The sequence below is a fragment of the Protopterus annectens genome, chromosome 6.part0, assembly GCF_019279795.1.
Source record: "Protopterus annectens isolate FY-2018-M chromosome 6.part0, PAN1.0, whole genome shotgun sequence".
Classification (NCBI taxonomy): Eukaryota; Metazoa; Chordata; order Ceratodontiformes; family Protopteridae; genus Protopterus; species Protopterus annectens.
This window is the reverse complement of record NC_056737.1, coordinates 1,737,649,610-1,737,669,811: the sequence shown is the minus strand read 5'-3', so window position 1 is coordinate 1,737,669,811 and position 20,202 is coordinate 1,737,649,610. Positions and strand designations below refer to the sequence as shown.

General features: G+C 41.9%; 1 protein-coding gene across 1 annotated transcript in view; it reads right to left on the bottom strand.

The window, feature by feature from the left end:
- Window positions 1-20,202, bottom strand: part of RTN3 (reticulon 3) — a 475,542-nt gene that overhangs the window by 390,087 nt on the left and 65,253 nt on the right. Inside the window, exon 2 of the mRNA XM_044075128.1 lies at window positions 16,247-16,454. Coding sequence (XP_043931063.1) covers window positions 16,247-16,454 — 208 coding nt within the window. The remainder of the gene's footprint in view (window positions 1-16,246; window positions 16,455-20,202) is intronic.

Sequence of the window (20,202 nt, the reverse complement as noted above, 5' to 3'; positions counted from 1 at the left end):
CATCTGGGTGTTTGTGTCAGTTGGCACCCAGGAAAGTTATTTTCTGAGATGGTGTTAGCCTGGATTTCTCTGTTGACTGTGTATACCAGAGAATTCAATAACAGTGTTACATAAGCCAGATGTTCCAGAAGTGTTTGCTGTCCGCTTGGATCAGGCAATCGTCCAAATAAGGGTAAATTTGTATCCCTTGAAGTCTGCAGTAGGCAATTACTGATGCCAGGCATTTCGTGAATACTCTGGGCGCAGTAGATAAGCCAAAGGGCAATGCAGAGAATTGATAGTGGATTGAACCTGCAAGAAATCTGAGGTATCTTCTGCAGCTTTGTCTGATTGGGACATGCAGGTATGCCTCCTTGAGGTCCAATGTTACCAGCCAAGACTCCTTGCCCAGCATGGGAAGAAGCTGCTGTAAGGTGAGCATCTTGAATTTTGGTACGAGTAGAAATGTGTTTAGGATGGATAAGTCCAAAATGGATCTCCAGTCGGTTCCTTTCCTTGGTACCAGGAAGAGTCTGGAATAAAACCTTGACCTTGTTCGTGAGTAGGTACCTCTTGAATAGCTTTCATGTCCATGATCTTTGAAATTTGTATTTGAGCCTCTGCCCTTTGATTGTGTGGCAGGTTTGGCATGCCTCATTTTTGGAAGAGTGTGAAAATGAAATCTGTAGCCTCTGTTTATAATGTCCAGGATCCATTTGTCTGCTGTGATATGCCAATTTTTTGTAAATAATGCCAGCTTTCCTCCCAAGGGTGCTGCCAGCTGAGACTTGCTTGGCATGAAAAGGGTAAGTCATTGGGTTTGTTTCCTGTATTGTTCTGTACTGTCTTCGCCACCTCTTGGTGCTGGAGTTTGCCATTGTCTGCCTCTATATGATCCTTGAGATTGTCCTCTGCCCCTTCTACCTCTTTGGGGCTTGTCCGTGGCTGGAAAGGACCAGTTTTTTTGAAGGCCAATTTCTGCTAAAACGTGGTGGTTGAACCTGTAGAAAAGCTTTGACAGTTTGCATAGATTTAGCTTTTTCTTCCATCTTCCGTAGTATCTCCTCAGCATTAGTACCAAACACATCCTTTTGTAAAGGAGCATCTAGTAGTTTAGCTTTAACATGATCAGGCAAGGTTTGTTCCCTAAGCCAGGCATGTCTACGAATGACTGATCCTGTAACAGCAGCTCTACTTGAGGCCTCTAGAGCATCATAGCCACATTGTAAGGTGCGTTTACCCACTTGTTCTGCACTATGCATCATATCCTGCAACGCCTTCAAATCTGGTTGTTCAGGTTGTGACATTTTATTCCTTAATTGTGATAACAGAAACTGATATTTAAGCATATGGAATTGACAATTTAAGGCCCTCATGGCTAGGGTGGCCAAGGTATATACCTTTTTTCCCCACCTTTCTAAGGATCTAGACTCTCTTTCGGAAGGTAGTAGATTCTTAGCAGTAGAGGCCTTCATTCCCTTGGGGCCTTGAGAAATTTCAGGGTCAGCATTATGGCTTTTGTAAAGAAATTGGTGAGAGTTAGGAACTCTGTAGTACCCATCAGGCTTGACTGGGGCAGGAGGCAGGGAATCCGGATTAAGGCAAGCCTCCGAGTAAACATCAAGTATGTCCAAGGCAGGAGGTATCGCCAGAGGTCTGTGCTGAGGTAGCAAAAGAAATTCCCCAAGTCTTTTCTTGGAATCAAAAAAGTCTTGGCCTTCCCAATGGAAGTGTTCCCTCAAGGTATGCAAGGTTTCCCCAAAAGAAAAATCCTCTGGGGGAGATTCAGAATGAATGGACTGCTCTGCATCAGAATCTTCTAAAGGGGAGTAAGAGTGTTGCTCTTCATCAGAATGTTCTGAAATAATGGAGCCCTGGTCAGAAGAGGGGGAATCTTCCTCCACTCTGGGTCTCTTGTCCTGAGGGGGTTGGGAACCCCTGATAAGAGTAATTAAATCCTCAGCCATTTTTAGCATCTGCTTTTTAAGCATGGGGCCTGGAGATGGGCCCTGTGCAACAGGCTTCTTGGGATGCATGGCTGATTTGGACTTAGTAAAGGCCTTTATGGAAAAGGAAGATGAGGGTCTAGACACCATGGGTGGAAGTGGACCTGTCCACATTAGGAGGCTCAACACTCACAGTGGCTTCTGTAGCTGTAGTCTGGGTATGGGCCGAGGCACCTGCGGTCTCGGTTACAGAAGATACCGCCAGAGAGGTGTCGTCTGTAGTCAGGGGCTACGTAGGCACCTCGTAGAGAACCGGACCACATGTAGCCGGTTTTGGCGTGGTGTCAGTGGAGACCGCGGACCCCACGTGTCGGTCTTTGTCCTTGCATTTTTTGGACAAAACAGTAGTCAGAGTCTCCGACGACATTTTATAATCAAAAAATGTACCAAAAAAGTGCTGTGCGAACTCCGCCCGACGCTTAAGTGCGTTTATTGAAAGTAGCGCAAAAGCGACAGCCCAAGACGTCGTGGTCTGGGCCTAAACAAGGTATACAGAGGGAATGGAAATCCTTATGCGGTATTTGCTTCCCACAAGAAATACAATTGTTAACTTTGTCTGACATCGGTCTGAGGCAAGAAAAGTTTCTAACGGGTACTTGGCTTTAAAGAAGACTTCGGTTTCCAAATTTTCGTAATTTCAGGAGCTGGCCGACCGGCACTTGCGAACTGCTTCTGCTTCGGGCACCGCGTGGCAAAAGACTGAAGAAAATGGCGTCGGCTGTGTCTTGTATACCCTTGTCGCACTGACATCAGGAAAGAAAGCGACGACAACCAACGCCGGACCTAGACATTGGAATTCTGCCGACAGAGGACCCGCCTGAGGCAGGAGAACCCATCTGTTATGACTGCAGCTGTATGCACGATGAACATCATATCCATTTACACTATGTACATAGATGCTTTCATTGTTAATTCCACAGTTATATAGACAGTATATACATTCGTAATACCCAAGCTATTTAATATCTGAACTTGCATGTGTTCTTTGGTTCCATTATAGTGTATTTCTAAGTTGCTGTGTGATGAATTATGCTAATATGATAAAGGTTTGTTCCCAAATTTCTCTGGATTTCATGTTTGTTTCTTTTATCTATTACTATTTTATGAGCTAAAAGGTGTTGTATAGCTACTTGTTTAAAACCCTCCCAAGAGATAATCTAGCCATTTAAAAGCTATATACAGTTTCATTAGTAGGAAAATTGTTAAAAGTATATTTGCTTGTTTTCTTGGGATGTTGGGTGGGAGAATGTGTAACAGAATGAATTCCCAAGTTAATGTTGGTTTGATGACCAGTTTTTTGTAACTGTACCTTGAGAGAGAGTTCCAGAGTTTATAGACACATTTACAGCTCCAAAATACATGGATTAAGTCAGCTATCTGGTCCTTACAGTGTGGGCAGAAAGGACTGTGTTAAATTTGTGTAGGATTGCAGGTGTAAAATAAGCATTACTGATCATGAGCCGAGTGTATGCCAACTTTTTGAGGGGTAGAATCTTCAGTGTTAGATTGATTGCCTGGCTTATTTGCTGATCTATGGATGGTTTAATTTTTTTTCAGTAGTTAAAGAGGAGGTCCTTCTGGTATTCAATTTCATTTATCATTTTATATGAATTGGTAATGGTTTTCTTTGTTGTGATAATAGTTTTCCAAAGCCTGCTACAAGTTTCTATGTCACTATTGGTCATAGTAATATTTTGGAGATAACTGGAACACAGTTCTTTGATTTGTCTTAGGATTATTGTGTGATTTAGGGAGGTTTAAGTTGGTCCTCATTTCTTGTATTGAACAGTTAAGGTAGGGATAGATATCTTGGATTGTTTTATCTTTCTCTGGGAAAAGGGACAAAGTCCAGCATCTTAGTTTATTTTTAAATTTGGGTTTTTATGAAGGGGTTGCAGTATTGTCATGGCATGTCTAAGGTTCAAGAATTGAAAGTTTTTGCGCTAGGTTGATAGAACATTTTAAGGGCTCTATAATGTTATAAGTTTGTATTTCTTTCTGCGTCAGGAATGGAAGTGCTTTGGGATTGAAACCTAGAGCTTTAATATATCTATAATATATTGTCACCCAGAGAGTCCACCAGTTTTCCATTGACGGGTTATGTTCAGCTATTCTCAATATTCTGTTAGTGTTAATGATAGAGTAGTACATTTTAAAATCTGGTAGATTTAGTCCTCCTTTGCTTTTGGGGAGTGTTAATTTTGGATAAGATTCTGTTTTTTTTTTGGGTTCCCATATAAATTTTGCTAGGAAGGTATGAATTTGTTTGAAGAATTTATTATGTATTGTTGTCTGTGATGTCATGAATATATACATTAGTCTAGGTAAAATGTTCATTTTGATTATTGATACTTTGGCCAAGAATGGTAGTTTTAGGTTGTTCCATCTTTTGCAGTCTTGCATTATATTTTGCCATTTAAGGCTTACATTGTGTTGGTAGAAGTCTTTGTTACTCTGGAAAAAGGTGATTCCCAGGTATTTAGTTTCTTTTATTTTTATTGTATAATGGTATTAGTGAGATAAGTTTGGGTGTTTTTAGGGGGAAAATATTAGTTTTATTAAGGTTTAGTTTGTAGTTAGACAGTAGAGAAATGTTCAATTGCAGCTATTTTGTTTATATCTGAATTTGGTGTAGTGCAGTATATGTTCAGATCTGCAAATGCAGTGAGGTATAATTTTGAAGTTGTGTATTGATGGAGGATTGTGATATGCATTTTGTTTAACGTATAGAAAGAGTGGTTCTAGGTATAGGTAAACAGGAAGGGTGATAGTGGGCATCCTTGTCTTGTTCCATTTTTTATTAGGATCCTATTTGACCAAGTTTTATTTATATACAGAGATGTGTATGGGCTGCTATAGAGAGTTTGGATGATCTGAATGAAGTTATTGGGTATATTAAAGTAGGGTAGTGTTTGGAGTAAGAATTCTAGATTAACCCTATCAAATGCCTTGTGGGCATCCACTACCATTGTGTAGATGTTGATATTGTATCGGTTAGCGTAGGATATTAGTGCATCTAATGTTAATGTATTGTCACTAGTCTGTCTATGTGGTGTAAAACCGGATTGTTCTGGGGAGAGGATTTTTTCTATCAGATTTTCATTCTGTTTGCAAGTATAGAGGTAAATATTTTAGTATCTATATTTAAGAGGGAGATTGGTCTGTAGCTGTCGGGGTTTTTGGGGTCTGTGTGTTCTTTTAATATAAATATAGTTTTAGAGGCATTAAAGTGGATATCATTTATTTTATAGTTTATTATGTAATTCAGTGTATAGTATAGTAGTTTGGCTATCAAAGGGGGAAAATGCTTTGTAAAATTCTGATGCGAGTCCATCCGGACCTGGAGCCTTATGCACTTTTAAGTGTTTGATTGTTGTAATAATTTCACTGATGGATATCGGCTCAGTTTTTTTTGTTGGTCTAAATTGAGTTTAGGGAATTTCAGTTTTTGAAGAAAAAGAGTTCTATCTTCCTTTGAGGTTTGTAGTATTTGTGCTCCATATATTTGAGTATATTTTTTCAAATGTTTTAATAATGTCTTCATTTTTTGTGTAGTTTTTGTCTCTGTAGTTTATTTCGGATATATTGGAGGCATTTTTGTGCTGGCAGATAATTCTGGCCAGAGCTCTAGATGGTATTTGAGCTTCTTCTGCGTAAGTGGCTAACATTCTGGCTTCATAGAAAGATAGGTTCCTGGTTTAACATATATAGATCCCTCTGCAGTTTTAAAAGTTCTGTTTGGTTCTTGGGGTTATTAGTTCTTTTTCAAGATGCTCTATTTTCCCTTTCAGTATATGCTCCTCTTTCAGTTGTTTTTTTTATAGTATGCTGCTTTTTTGATAATCCTCTGATTTGTGCTTTGGTTGCAGCCCATTCTATATCAGTTGGTACTTGGGAGTTAGTGATATTTGTAAGAGCTATTTTTAGTATTGCTTCTGTTTCTTTTATTACATCCATTTTGGAAAGTAAATTAGGGTTTAATGACCAATTATGACCTCTATTCTCTAAATATATCTTTTTGTCCCAGTTAATGTTCAGTGTGACTTTGGAGTGATCTGAAAAGAACCTGGTATGTATAGTTATTGTTGGGTCCATGTTAATGAATGTGTCATGGATTAAGAAGTCTATCCTTGACCACATTTTGTGGCATTGCGAATAGAATGTGAATTTCCCCGTTTTATCTGCACTGTTCCCATGTTTAAAAGGGTCATATAGTTTGAAATCTTGTTTTGAGTTCATTAAGGGCTAATGTGGCTTGTTTATGTGATTTGGTCAGATTAGATTTATCCTTTTCTGGGTTTTGATATGGTCACCTCCAATCACTAGGTAGTGATCTTTAAAATTGGTTTAAGGTTGGGTATAATGACATAAAAAAGTGTTGTTGGTTATTACAGGGTGCGTAAACATTAAGTACCATTATAGGTTTTGGTATTGCAGGACTATTAAATGTTACATAGCACCATCTTCCCCTCCTTGTCAGCTTTAGTTTTAAGTATTTTTTCCTTAAATTGGTTTTTAATTATGGCAGCCCCAGCGCTGTTTGTTTTCCCCTCTGAAGCTATGATTTGACTTATCGATTTCTTTCTGCTAATTTCTGCCCATTGATCTGCAGTGCGTTTCTTGTATTAGTATGAGGTTGGCTGTGGTTTTTAATGTAAGGTGTAAGAAAAGTTTTTTCTTCTGGTTTTGGAGCCCTTTAACATTCCATGATTTCCATGATTCTATTTCCCACATTTATTTATTAGGTGTATTCCTTAGATATGCCATGTATATTTGTTTTGTTAGTTTTGTATGCGTTACTGTGTGATGGTTTAGGAAAGCATCTATTTATCCCCGTCCCTACACTGCCTAACCACTATATCCCTGGACCAGGAATAATCTGGGGGGGGGGGGGGGTGAAGGTTCATTATATGGTTTACCTTGACGTCTAATCTTGTAAAGTGTTTTCTTTTTAGATATAGATTTACTCCATAGTATCCCCCGTGTTACTATAAACAATGTGGACAAAGCTAGTTCCCTCAACAAACACTGCTACTTAATATCCCTAGCCTCTCCCAACATATTATTTATACAGTGACGGTATTGCATACAAGGTACAGCATGTATTGTTTTGGTCTTGTTACTAATTCTTTCTAATAGTATTTTTAAAACAGCATATTAATATACATTCCTCAGTAAATTATAGCAATGTGTGTACCATAGTAATATCGCTAAACAAATCAATCTTGTCATTTTTACATTTTTCTCTCATTTGACTTTTTTCCTCCCCTTTACTTATTCAGGTTTCGGCCTTCTTTGGTGCCTATAGTGATGTTTTTCCACATCAATCTGTGTGGGTTATAAAATATATACTTGACACCTATTTAACAGAAGTAGGAAGGAGAGAGACAAAAAAAAAAAAAAAAAAAACAGCTTAGCCAAACAGTCCTTCTGCTATAGTGGACATATTAAGGCACATTATCCCAGGATTGTTAGGTTATTTTACTAATTTCCTGAGATCACTTCTCTCCAAGATCTTTTAAACACATTTCTAGTATTTACATAAAACAATTAACAATTTTTCCCTTTTTTTCCCCAATATTAATCTATGAGCTAGCATAATTGACAGTTTATTTCTTGCCCATTTAAGGCTGGAGTTTCATTCACCTACACAGTACTGGGTGTACTGTTTTAGTGAATGATGGTGCAGCTTTCTTTTAGCTGGTGCAGATCAATTTAAAATTCAGGCAGTAAAATCCTTTGCAGCTTGCTGAAATCCATTTTGTCCGACTGTTCTTAATGAATTCCTCAGAAGCCTAGGGGGACTGAATTTGCAAGCCAATATCCGAGATGGGAACTTCCTTCCTGTATTCGTGCATCGGAAAGCTCGAGCGGTTCCTTGTGAGTTACCTCAGAGTTATATCCGCCAATGCTAAGCCGGAGTTACCTCAACAGAATAAATTGTGTGAAAGTCCACCAGCTTATAATAGTAAATTCCAGAATATAAACAAAGTCCACCCTATACACCATATATGCACAGTGGGTTCAACCTATCCTCGGCAGGTGAAATAAAAGAATAAGCATACCTAAAGTCCAGAAATGGTAGAAGCAGAGGATGGGGAAAGGGGGGTCTAGGTCTGTGAGCGAAGTAGGAAACAGGGAAATAGAAGAAGGCGGGGGCTAGAAGACAAAGAGGTTGAGTTGTGCTATGGTCCTTCATTAACTTCTATATGTGGAAGTCTATCTCACTTCTATTCTGCTGGATGGGACCGCTGCCCTAAAGCAAGAACAGTGGAATGGAACAACGGACTATGCCTTTGATCTAGGTGGGAAACCAAAGTTAGCTCTATGCCTAGAAGCAACCAAGCCCAAATGAGAAATGCAGAAATGAACTCAAGAGAGAAGTCCGCTGCTAAGGCTGGTGTCTATGCCCAGCTGCTGGTAGAAAGGCTATGGAAGTAGCCAAATGTCTTGGGTAGCTATGCCTTTAGGTTTGTCACAAGGTAGATGGTGTCTGTTTTCCATTGAAAGGCTGATCAGAGATGCTAGCCATCTAGATAAGTTTACCTTTGAGTTAGAATGTCCCTTCATGATTTGCATGAACAACAAACAGCTGGTCAGATAGTCTGATAAAAGACGTTCTATCCAAATCAGCAATTAACTGTGGGATCTAACATCTAGCCAATGCAATTTCCCTCATTTTCAGGAGGCCAAGTAATATTCTGTTAAGACCAGGAAGAAGGTAAAAAGACGGTAGGTTGACCGAGGTCTGCTTTCCTTAAAAAACAAGGAAGGCAGAAGATTTTCTGTCCCATGGAACAACAGATAAGAGGTCGACATAGAGTGCATGAAGTTTAGAAACTCTGCGAGTGCCTTCCAAGAAGCTAGATTAAAGAGAAAAACAGCTGAAGCAATAAAGGGGAGAAGGAGGCTGCAGGTTCGAAGGGGAAGTAAAAAAGAAGGAAGAACTATTTTAGATAGGAGGTCTTTCAAGAACTTTCTTATAAAAGGTCTGAGCGGGAAACTCCCTTCATTAAGGCAGGTCTGAGTAGAAAGGATGAGTTAGAAGACTCTGAAATCTGAATTACGAGTTAGAAATAAAAGGCAATTGAACTTTAAAGAAGTCAGGAGATGAACCTGCATGAAGAGTCTAGCTAGAAAGTCAAATTGAACTTTAAGAGTAGAAGGAGAGGATCCCTGTCCCTTCCTCTTGAGCAGGAAAGGCTAGGACCATTTGGATGGAGGCAGTGAAAGGATCTATCTCAGTTTCCCTGGCTCAATTAAAATCTCAGACAGTTACTCAAATAAATCTTTTCGCCTGGCAAAGGTCGGAAGATAGGGAACCAAGTAGTGAAAGGTGAGAGGAGGAAGGAGAAATAGAACTGGAACGGGGTGTGGATGCCAAGATAAACCCAGCGACAGGAAGAGGCGGGGAACCGGAACCTGTCGAAGTGATGTAGAAACAATGACCAAGGATCCAGCGCCCCGGGAAGAGGCAATGAGGATCAGAGAGTTGAGCAGGCAGTGGAAGGGGAGGAAACTGATGAGATACGTGGAAGGAACTAATGCATGCCAGAAGCTGCGGGACCAACTCTGGCAGGAGCGAAGGATGCTGGGTGGGAAGGGTCTCTGGAATAGGGTGGGCGGGGTATAAAGTAAAGGGTAGCAGGGATCTCCACTTGAGAAAAATTGGGGGAAACACCCTCTCTGGAGAAACTTTTGTGAGGGGAGAAAATTCAGAGACAACTGTGGCCCATGAGAATGATTTAAACAGACTTGTCCGCGATTTGGATCAGACTTCTCGGATGTGCGCTTAGACTCAGAAACCGCTGAGAAGAAATCGCACATTGTAACAGTGAGTGCTTCTCGACACCTTTGTTGACCTGGTTCACAGACATTTGTTGGTATACACTACAGACAGGGCTCTGAAGGGAATTGCTATCGCTTCTGGAGGGAAGAGAGTCTTAGCTGGGCTTGCATTGCCAAAAGCAGTCCGTTTCAAGGTAGAGAGTCTGCTTATGCACAAGTAAAAGCAGTCTGGTTTTCTCGTGCCCTGTTGTGTTGGGTTCTGATAAGTCTGGTTGCCATGTGCAGGGAGGCGCCCGCTGTCAGGAATGCCCCCCTGCCGGGAGGGAGACAGGCCTCCCCAAGAAGAGCTGGGGTTGAAATATTTTCATCCACCAGCTGAGACGCACATCCACCACTGCTGGTATGATCATAATGGTGTGGGACATAGGAAGTTGCTGGTATGGGGAATTGTGTGAAGAGCATCCATTGAAGGATTCCCATGCCTGAATCCTGGAAGCATCTTGTGAACAGAAGCAGAGGTATGGCAATACTCTCTCGAACTAAACTGGCCTGGCTTTTGTGCTGTTCTGTTAGAAGAGGAGATCAGTTAGTTTGAAAAATTTGTATTGCGTGTCTGTTATTGCTCGCAGACATGTTGACTGTGTGTGTTAACTGCTCTATGAAGGTAATAACACGCAAGGCACGATACAAAACAGACTTTAAATTTCTTGCTGAAATTAGTAAGTGCCCCTAAAATTTGACAAATCGCTGTCCTGGCCCTTAGAAGATATATGGAGGGCCAGAGAGCCAGTCGCCCAAATATGGAAACACTGAGAATCCCCTGACGCCCCAGGTGAGGCTACCACGCTAGCCATTTGCAAACACCCGGGGCAGTGGTGAGACCAAATGGCAGGGCTCTTGAATTGAAATGACTTGTTCCTCAGCCTGAGCTGGAGAAATCTTCTGAGCGCCTGTTCATTTTATATGATATAAATGTGATCCTGAAGGTACGCGATCCTGAAGGTCTATAGAGCACATCCAGTTTTTCTTCCCATTGGGGAAGGATGGACTGTTGCGACCATCCCATCCGAAATGCGTCTTTGACTTTCTTGTTCAAAATACTGAGATCCGTTTTTTCTTGAACTAAAAAAGTTTTTTTGAACCAAAAGAAACTGGGGAGTAGATTCTTGATGGTCTGGGTCTGCTGCTGAATGCTTGAATGTTTCAGTTTGCTCTTTGAAAAGCAAAGATGAATCTGAAAAGATTGAGGATCGGTGGGGAATGGAAGCGAATTTTGTTTTTTTTTGGAAGCGAAATCGGAAAATATGGAATAGCCTTCGAAATAGACTTGGGTGGTTTGTCTCGGTTAGGTCTTCCAGGTCAAGTACTGACACACTTTGGACACTCTGCCAAAACTGGAGGATGTCCTGCTTGCTTATCAGAGCTGAAAAGGGGCTGAAAGGCTTATCAGGACGACAGTTCTGCTCTGCTAGGACTTCCGCCTCCTGGGCTTCTTATCTACCATTGTTGTTCCCCTTCTGCCTCTGGCGGGAATTGACTGTGCGCTGTGGGCCCAGTGGGCCCCACTGCTTATGGAACCACATTTTCTCCACTTTTCTTTTTTGGATTCCAGACGCAAGGAGTAGAGCCAGGAAAATGGACCTAGTCAAGAGTCTTGCCATCCGGCTCCCGTCAGAGTACCTAGTCAAGGTTGAGGACCAAAAACTTGCTTAAAAGGTCCGTGATCCATCCATGGGGAATTAGTGAAAAACGTTTTAAAAGGGTATACACACCAGTCATTACGCCCCGCGTAAGTTGCGTATTAAGGCCCACCTGTCCCCTGAGCCAGACAACTCCATCAGCGATGGAGGAGTTGAGGCATGAGTTCAGGCCTATGGATGGAGGTTCAGCTAGCTGGCTGGTCTCCCGCATTGTGATCCTCGCGGCTGTAGGATCCTTCAGCATGTCACTCTTTTTCTTGATCAAGTCGATGGCATAGGTAGTTCAGCTTAACGTAGTTGCAAAGTTCGCTGATGAGAACATTAAGCTGGGCGGAACATCATGCTTGGACATGCCCTTGTTAGGTGGATGGACAGGTAGCTGAAGGAGACAGCACTGAAGGATCAGCTGTAGTTCCTTCTTAGTGGCATCCACAGAAACTCCCTTGGTCAGAAACTGTCCCGAGGCTGGTGCAGTGGATCGCTGGTGCAGTGATAAATTTGAGGGTCCACTGGGTCAGGACTGAGGGGTCAAAGGGGGCTACCTCCACCTTTTCCAGGGGGTCAGCTGGGGGGGGTCAAGGGTACACAGAGGGCGAGAGCCAACGCTCTCAGGACACAAAAATATTGGAGGGCTGAGGGCTGGCCAATTTCCTGCTGCTGAGACATCTTCTTAAGGATTCTGCAAACGAGTTTCTACTGGAAGGGGAACTCAGAACAGACGGACTGAGCCTGGGAATCCTCGAATGACGTACTCCAGGTGAGCTTCATGTGTTTCCCCACACTTTTTCTCTTTTCCTCCTCTCTTTCTGCCAATCCAGGAGAGGTTCTCGAGAGGATGGAATCCTCGCGAGGGGATGAGGGCGTGAGGCGACTCTGGGGATGGGTCTGGGATGAGGGAGGAGTCGACTTGACCTGAGGCACTGAAGAGAGGGGGCGCTGAGGGAGGCTGTGGAGTTGAACCAGGTTCTCAACACAACCCGCGATGAACACTCCCTAATTCTCCTCGGGCAGAGTTTCGGTGTCCCCGCCCAAAGCTAAAACCCTCCTAAACCGACAGTGATGGCTCAGGTCGGCGTCGGAGCCGAACGACCAGCCAAAGTCTGAGGGAGAGCTGGGTCGACAAGCAGGGTCTGATGCCACTCACCCCTGAGCCGGTCTAAGGCTCCGCCGATTCGAGATCGATGGAGAAGAGACGATGGAAGAAAGACATAAGGTATCGCTCAGACGGGCATTTGCGCTCGACCCGAAGCTCAACGCCCGAAAGCTCAACGGAGTCCCGGGAGGAACATTATGAGGAGTCGGGTGAGGCATCGGAGGGACGAAGCATTTCTGAAGCTGCCAGGCCAGTGCCTCGGACTCGCTACGACTTTAGGGCCTCTGAAGGTCATGGGACAAAGCCTCGGCGACTCGATCATGATCTAGAAGCTGCTCAGACATGAAGACGAGATATAGCGGAATGAACGGAGCAAAGAGACGCTGGAGCGAATGAGCGCTAGATGTCGGGGTCAATCGGAAGTGACAACCGACAAAGGGCTTTCGTCGGCTCCAGAACCCGACCGAGGAACCACAGAAACAAAAGCTCCAGGAACTGGCTCCAGCCGGAGCCATGTAGACCCGGAGGTCGAAGCCTTAGGCCTCAGCCCAGAAGGCGACAGAATAGAAGGAGGAGCAGGGAGGGTTAGAAGAGGGACAGGAAGGGAGTGAACAGGCTTAAGTAAACCTTAAGTAAAACCTCAAAAAAGTTCTTTTTTTTAAACCAGGAGGACTCTGGGGCTTTGTGCATCTGGCATACAAGAGTCCTGCAGGTGTAAAGGTCCCAGGTAGACACGGCGAGACAGTCTGTCAGTCAGACAGACGCACAGCGCAGTCACACTTCTTGAAGCCTGAGACCTGAGAGTCTTTAGACATTATTGAAGAAAGTGTAACTCCACACACAGTCAAACACACTGATTACACCCTTATACAAGCTTCTTAACTCAAAAATTAATTAAACTAATCAAAGTTTTAAATTCCTGAGAATCACACACACACCACTAGGGAAAAAAGGCCCAAGGCCAGGGGGAGAACTTATAAAGTTTGTGGGAAAAGGGGATAATAGAAGAGAAAAAGGTAAAAAATCCACTAAACTAAGGAAATAACTGTTAAGAAATAAACTAAAAGGGCTTAAAAAATTAAAAAATTCACTTCCTACAATAACTCACCAAGAAGCCGGTAACCCCAACTCCTCGGACAGAAAACGGCAAGCGAGGCTGCTCCTAACTCCTAGCATTGTGGGATATATATGGAGCTCTCAAGGGGTGGAACCTAACCCTCGAAGCTTTAGAGGGCTTCCTGAGGCTCTGGAGCCGAGGTCGGCTCCGAACCCATCCAGCAAGAATGAAGGCGAGATAGACAACTTAACATCAGCAGTTCATTTTTGGTTCCTACCCAGGCTGTACTTCCTTTTCCTGTGTTCCTCATGGCTCACATCAATGATTTAAGGGCCTAGACAGCAAGGGGAAGATTTCAGAGTTGGATCCCAGCTAGAGTGCTCGTGAATGGGGTTGTTTTTTCATCCAAGGGTCCTTTATCTTTTTTTGTGGATTTATTTCACTTCTGAAGGTGGAATTTGCTTTAAAACAGCCAGGAATGTCTCTTGCCTCTTTGGGGTTAGCAACCATGTATTTAACCTCTTTGATGTAAAAGATTAACTGACTTGGATATTTCATCTGGAATTTGATTTTTTTTCTATTAGGAACCTGCAGTATGGAGATAGCAGTTGTCTTGCTTGTCTTATTTGTATTGGGAGGTCTTGAGCAAAGGAGATTTTATTATTCCAGGTGAGTGTGCCTTTTTTCTTTGCTGCCAGTGATTTTATTTACATGTTGGTAGTTTAATATTTTAATACAGACAGGTCTTGGTTTCAGTGATGTTTGCATTTCCCTCAGGGCTCTGTGGGCTCTCTCTATTGTTATTTGCTGCATTTCTTCAGACACCTCTAGGAGGGAATTTATTATTTGCTTGATTGTTGGTATTAGATTGTTATGAAGTACAGTTTCAGGTATTCCTCTGATATTTTTCCTTCGAGATCTTGCTTCCAGGTCTGTTAATTTTGCTTGTAAGTTTTGTATTTCTTTGTCATGGGCATCAGTTTTTTTGAGAACTAGAGTTTATTTTTATTTCATTTTCTATTTTGAACTCAGATTTTTCCATTCTGGATATTACTTGGCTGAATGAGTCACCAAAGGTTTGAAATTGTAAGTCCTTTAATGCTTGCTGGATAGGTAATAAGGCAGATTTTATGTCTTCCAGATTACCTGGCTGGTCTGTCTTGGATTTATTTGTATGTTTACAGTTGTCAGTTTGCTTAGTTGTCTTTTTGAAGTTGTCTTTCTCAGGTGAGGCTAGTACTGAGAATTTGGTCTTGGTTGTTTCCATATATTTTCCTCTGACATCTTGCTGTATAGTGTTTTACCAATCTTACAGTCAGATGCAGGGCCTTAGTAGCACATTGCTTAAGCTGTTATTCAGAAATCTTAGTTAATCCTGCTGTTTCTGAGCTGAATCTGTCACTTTCTTCCTCTTGTTTGCTGGATGATATTAGCAGTAAATATTTACAGTTATTTCTGTATTATTAATTCTGCGTTGCCTTCTGGGTTTGTTTTAATCCAGGGTATATCGAGACCTAGGTGATAGCAGTGCTCACAGAACAGCGGCCATTTTGAACCAGCCAAGCATGCACTTTTAATTTTATCAATGTCTGTCCCTGGCCATCTTCCAGACAATTATGTAGACAGTTCTTAGCAGCATAGTTAATTTGCCTTTATGAGGGGCTGAGGAAGCCACCTTAACCAACATACCATCCTCGATTTGTCTAGTTTTGTGAGACACGTTGTTGGAGTGGTTCACTTGACAGTTTGCCATCAAAAGTCCAAATGTCTGTAGACTAACTTTGGCTGAGGGGAAAGCACTTGGGAGCTCTTGACCTTTTCCTTCCACTGGAGCCAAACAGCTTAAATGTTTTGAGTAGTCACTTCCCTTTTGCACAATTAGGCTTGATCACCGAGACGCATGTTTAAACCCTTTACCCAGACTAAATCTATTTCTTCAAGAAATACCCCCCCAACACTTGTTTACTATCACTTGTTGCCAGTAAAAGTTTAGCAGATGGGTGCAAAGATATCTAGCCCTACAGAGGGGAGTTTCAGATTAGTGGGCTCCAGCTTAAAATAAGCCTTTTAATAAGAAAATTAGTCTACATGTATTAGGAATGGTTGGGTGGGTAGCTTTGGCACTTAAATACATCCAGCATTGAAACACTGCAAAGGAGATTCTGGACTGTCGACTTATTACAGCATGCACTGAAGGATTTAAATGCCACAATGGGACAGTCATCCAATTCAAATCCCTTCAAAGGGAACAGCCTTGGAAGAGGAAAAGGTACACTTAGGGTACAGTTGACAGTCAATATACAACCACCTGACAAAGGCATACTTGCGGTAAAGACACTATTCCCTTCTGTTTTACAGTACTGTGCATGAAAAACTTTTAGAGGCAAACTTTTGGCAGGTGTCATAATGGCTCCAGAATACAGACCTTTAATAAAATCAGTTCTACAGGTTGGAAGCAATTTAATAAATTAGCCCTCAGCTTTGCTCAACTACAGCAGCAGTTCCAAATGTAGTCACTGAAGATTACAAAAACCTGCATCAGGGACCAACACACCCACATCCTTCACAATTCTCAGGTTTGAAAAGTTCATAAATCAAAATGTGCAACATGAAAATAACCTACTTGAATGGATGGCCTTCATCAGATTTTTGGACAGCTTGTATGACGGATTTGTACACACGGAAGCTGATGGTGACTGAAAGCAAGGCCAAGACGAGGTAAGAAACCACACTTATCACACTGAAGAAGGCTAATGACAGCAGCAGGATCAAGGCGGTACCAAATACAACACCAGTCTTCTTTACATCACGCCAGTAAATCAGCTCATGGACTGCAAATGACAAAAGTTTAAAATGTCACTGAAGACAGTCAACAGCATTCAAAACCTCTGCATTATGATTTGCAATATTAACTCAAGCCTTTAAGTCATGAACCTTTCCCAAAAACAAAATTTAGATATAAAAAGCACAACAGCAAGTGACAAGTCAGACTTTTATCCCTTAATGGAAAAATGCTTGCTGTTAAACCTGTCCTGGAAGATATTCTAAAGAGAATGCTCCACAATTTCTTGTAGTGCTAGACACCTTGAAGCAAATTTTCCCCTCCAAAAACTATTTCAACATGTGCTGTGTTTTACTACAGTAGCCATTAACGTTCATCCACTGACACTAGGATAACTAGCTTCCTGAAGTTAACTGCATCTCCCACACTAGAGCTTAGTTGTATTTCAGAGCAGATAAACAAAATCATGCAAAACTGAAATCAGGATGGTCACAAAAAGAGATGCCAAGTCAAAACAGCCTCAACTGTTTGAAAGCCTATTCTTAACCACAGGGAAAATGGGAACAGGAGCTTTTCCCCCAAGCCACATACTGACACACTGAAATTAGTCTACCAAACTGAAATTAGTTTACCAAAAGTAAAACCAGGTTCAAACAGCGTTCATGCTCATGTCCATCTTTTTACAGAAGTAATGTTTCCATCTCCAATTATATGATACAGATTGCCATTTTAGGCTTGCTGTATACATGCTATGGCAGAAATTACTCTGACAAGTCCACTTGCCTGAACTCATTCATTCCAATGGAGCTCAGGAATTTGCATTTTAACTGCTTTTGACAGAATCAAATTATGTCTTCACATTTCAAACATATTCATATATCTGGATCCATAGGGGTTATGAAAGTAAGAATAGCAAGCTCCTCAGCAGGAGCTATTTTTATACTGGTAGTATTCTTTATTTTCTGGGTCTTAAACCGATTTTTGTAAGTCACAGTACAGTTATATTTGTAATGTATTGTAAACTTAATCTCAGCAACCACTCAGGTTACACATACTGCCAGCAGCACTACATTCCTCTAGCTGAGGCCTTTCAAACGAGGCCAAGGAGTTCTGTCTGTGCTATGTGGTTGAGATATTTAGAAAAGTGTGCAACATATCCATATAAATATCAAAATATAGAATATCTATTTTCCTGCACTAGACAGAGTCTAAATTTAATGCAGTTGAGTTAGGCATTGTCAGCTTTAAGATGAAATCTTAAAATCTTGTATATGGCATGGTTTTGTATTGATGCAAATATGAACAAGCAATATTTGATGCCTAGAGGTGTCAGTAGGAGGTAACTGCGGATGCACCTGGAGTCACTTATGCAATGACTAAGCCTTCAACTCAAAACTGATCACTATTAAGTTTTAATATTAAGATCAGGTCTCTGATCATAAACAAACTATGCAAGAGGAATGGCAGTCAAAAAAATCACCCTTATGTAGGCCAATGATCCTGGAGGGCCATCAGACAAGTGAATTTGAGAATGAATCTGAACCACCAGTAGCATGAATAAGGAGATAGGCGAGCTAGCAATTGGCTAATTCACCCCATCTGGGGGAGGGTTTGGGGAAAGCACACCACCTGTACGAGCTCTGAAGGCCAGGAGTCTCTCAGGTCAAAACGTCATTACAGGAGGTAGTGAACACCCCCCATCATTGCATTAGCCAACTCTGGCAATGTAATGACTTCTCCTGGCTTTGCACATGCAAGCTCCCCTGCTCTTTGGATTAGAGTACAGATGTAGACTTCCCAAGGAGTTTGGCACCATGTCGCTAAAGGGATGCATCTTGGGGGTGAGTGGATATGGAAGCTGTGGACAGCTGTATGGCACCAAGAAGGATTGTGGAATTTTACCAGCTCCTTCCGATTACAGTTGCAGAAAGACTGGAATCTTTAAACTCTCACAATACAGCCTCACTTTTTTTAGTACATGGAGCTTTAACTGCACTGATGTGCTACCCTGCGTAAAAAAGTGTACAAGTATTCTAACTCTGAGCTGTAACAAAACACTGCCTGATATGGTGGCAGGAAATTACTGCAAGTCTAACAGTTTCAAAAGCTGTAAAACTTCACTTAAATATTTTAGATGCACAAGGTGCATCACTGCACAAGGTGGATCACATCATTTAAACCAGAAGCTCTGTGGTGCCAGGATGCTAACGCTGTAGCAAAGACAACTAGGGCAGTGCTGAAAGATGCTTACAGTTTCTCCCCCAACTAGTGTACACATTTGTAGCAGTGAGACTGAGAGCGACTATTTTCCTGATACAAGTGTTTTTTCTCCTGCTATTACCTGGGCGACTAGCCGATCTTACTAAATAGCAAGTATTTCTGCTTTTGCTACCGTTTAGAATTTTTTTTAAAAAGTTTTTGTACCTGCACTTAGAGTTAACCTGCTTATTGATTTCACCGGTTTGTGGCTACACACTCAATTGCACTAGCCTGTGACATTTATTGCACTCGCTTACTTTTACCTGTTAAAAAGCAAAAAAAAAAAAAAAAAAAAAAAAAAAAAAAATTTATCCTTGCTTCCCGCCTTGCCTGTACTAGAATAGTCAGATTACAGGCTTTGCTGTTCTTCGGACTTCTTGGATAGTACCTGTGTTGACCAATTCCTTTCCTGGATAAAGGGAGGCTTTGTTCCCCAGTGGCAGTGGAGAGCCTAGAGCAGCCCATCTATCCCTGAGGGAGTGTTCCCAGCACAAGAATCTAGTATCCTATTGGCAGTTTTGGGCCAAGCTATACTGCTCAGACAAGCTCCTCGTGGTTCTGCAGAGTGGTCCTAGCAGCAGGGAACTCAGAAAAGCGACTACTTTCAGGATTTAAGTAGCTTGGCTTTTTTTTTCCACTTGGAATAGCTTCTGTAGCTTACCCTGAACTAGCTTGAACTGTTTTAACGGTTTGCTGCATTTTAAAATCTGCACTTAGTTACATTTTAGTCGAATTTGATCGAGAGTTTGTTTGTTTAATTTAACTGTGGAGGCTGCCCACTAAAGTGTGGTAGCCTGTGTAACTAATTTATCACTGTTTCTGCATTTTCTGTGCGTTTCTACCAAAAAAACAAAAAATAATCCTTGTTTTCCCGCCTCTCCGACTAGTTTAGACCAGTTTACAGGCATTGCTGTATTCTGGGCTGTGGTGTAGTTCCTGTGTTGTCCATTACCTTACTTGGATAGAAGGAAGTTTCTTTGCTCATCAGTGGGAGTGGGGAGCCTTGAGCAGCCTACCTGTCCCTGTAGGAAGTGACCTCAGCAGAAGAAGCTGTAGTAATTGGTTGTTTTGGACCATTTCTAGCTTTGTAGTTCACTGTTTAAAATCCGCGTTTACGCGGATGTGCGCATAGTGCAGCGCCAGTTAAACTTTTTCTGGCTCCACCAAGTCTGCTCTTCAAATTTTCCCTTAAGGAAGCTCTACTCTTAGTATAACCAGACTACTCACTATATTATAAGCCTAGCACTTATTCTCAATACTTCTCTACTAAATAAGCACTTTCGTACCAAGTAAAGCATTACATGTACTTACCAGCCCTGTGAATATCCACTTCCCTTAAAGGTACAGCACTCCCCTTATACTGTTCTAGCATGTCGAGTGGTAGATTACTGGCATAGTCTCCAATTCAGCTGGTCAATTTGGGTATCTTGAGACAATGCTACAATTGTCTCGTGTACACAGACAACCCTCTCCTCCTCCCAAACACAAATACATGTGAGAGATGCAACTATATAGCCAAACTGGAGGCTGAAATCTCT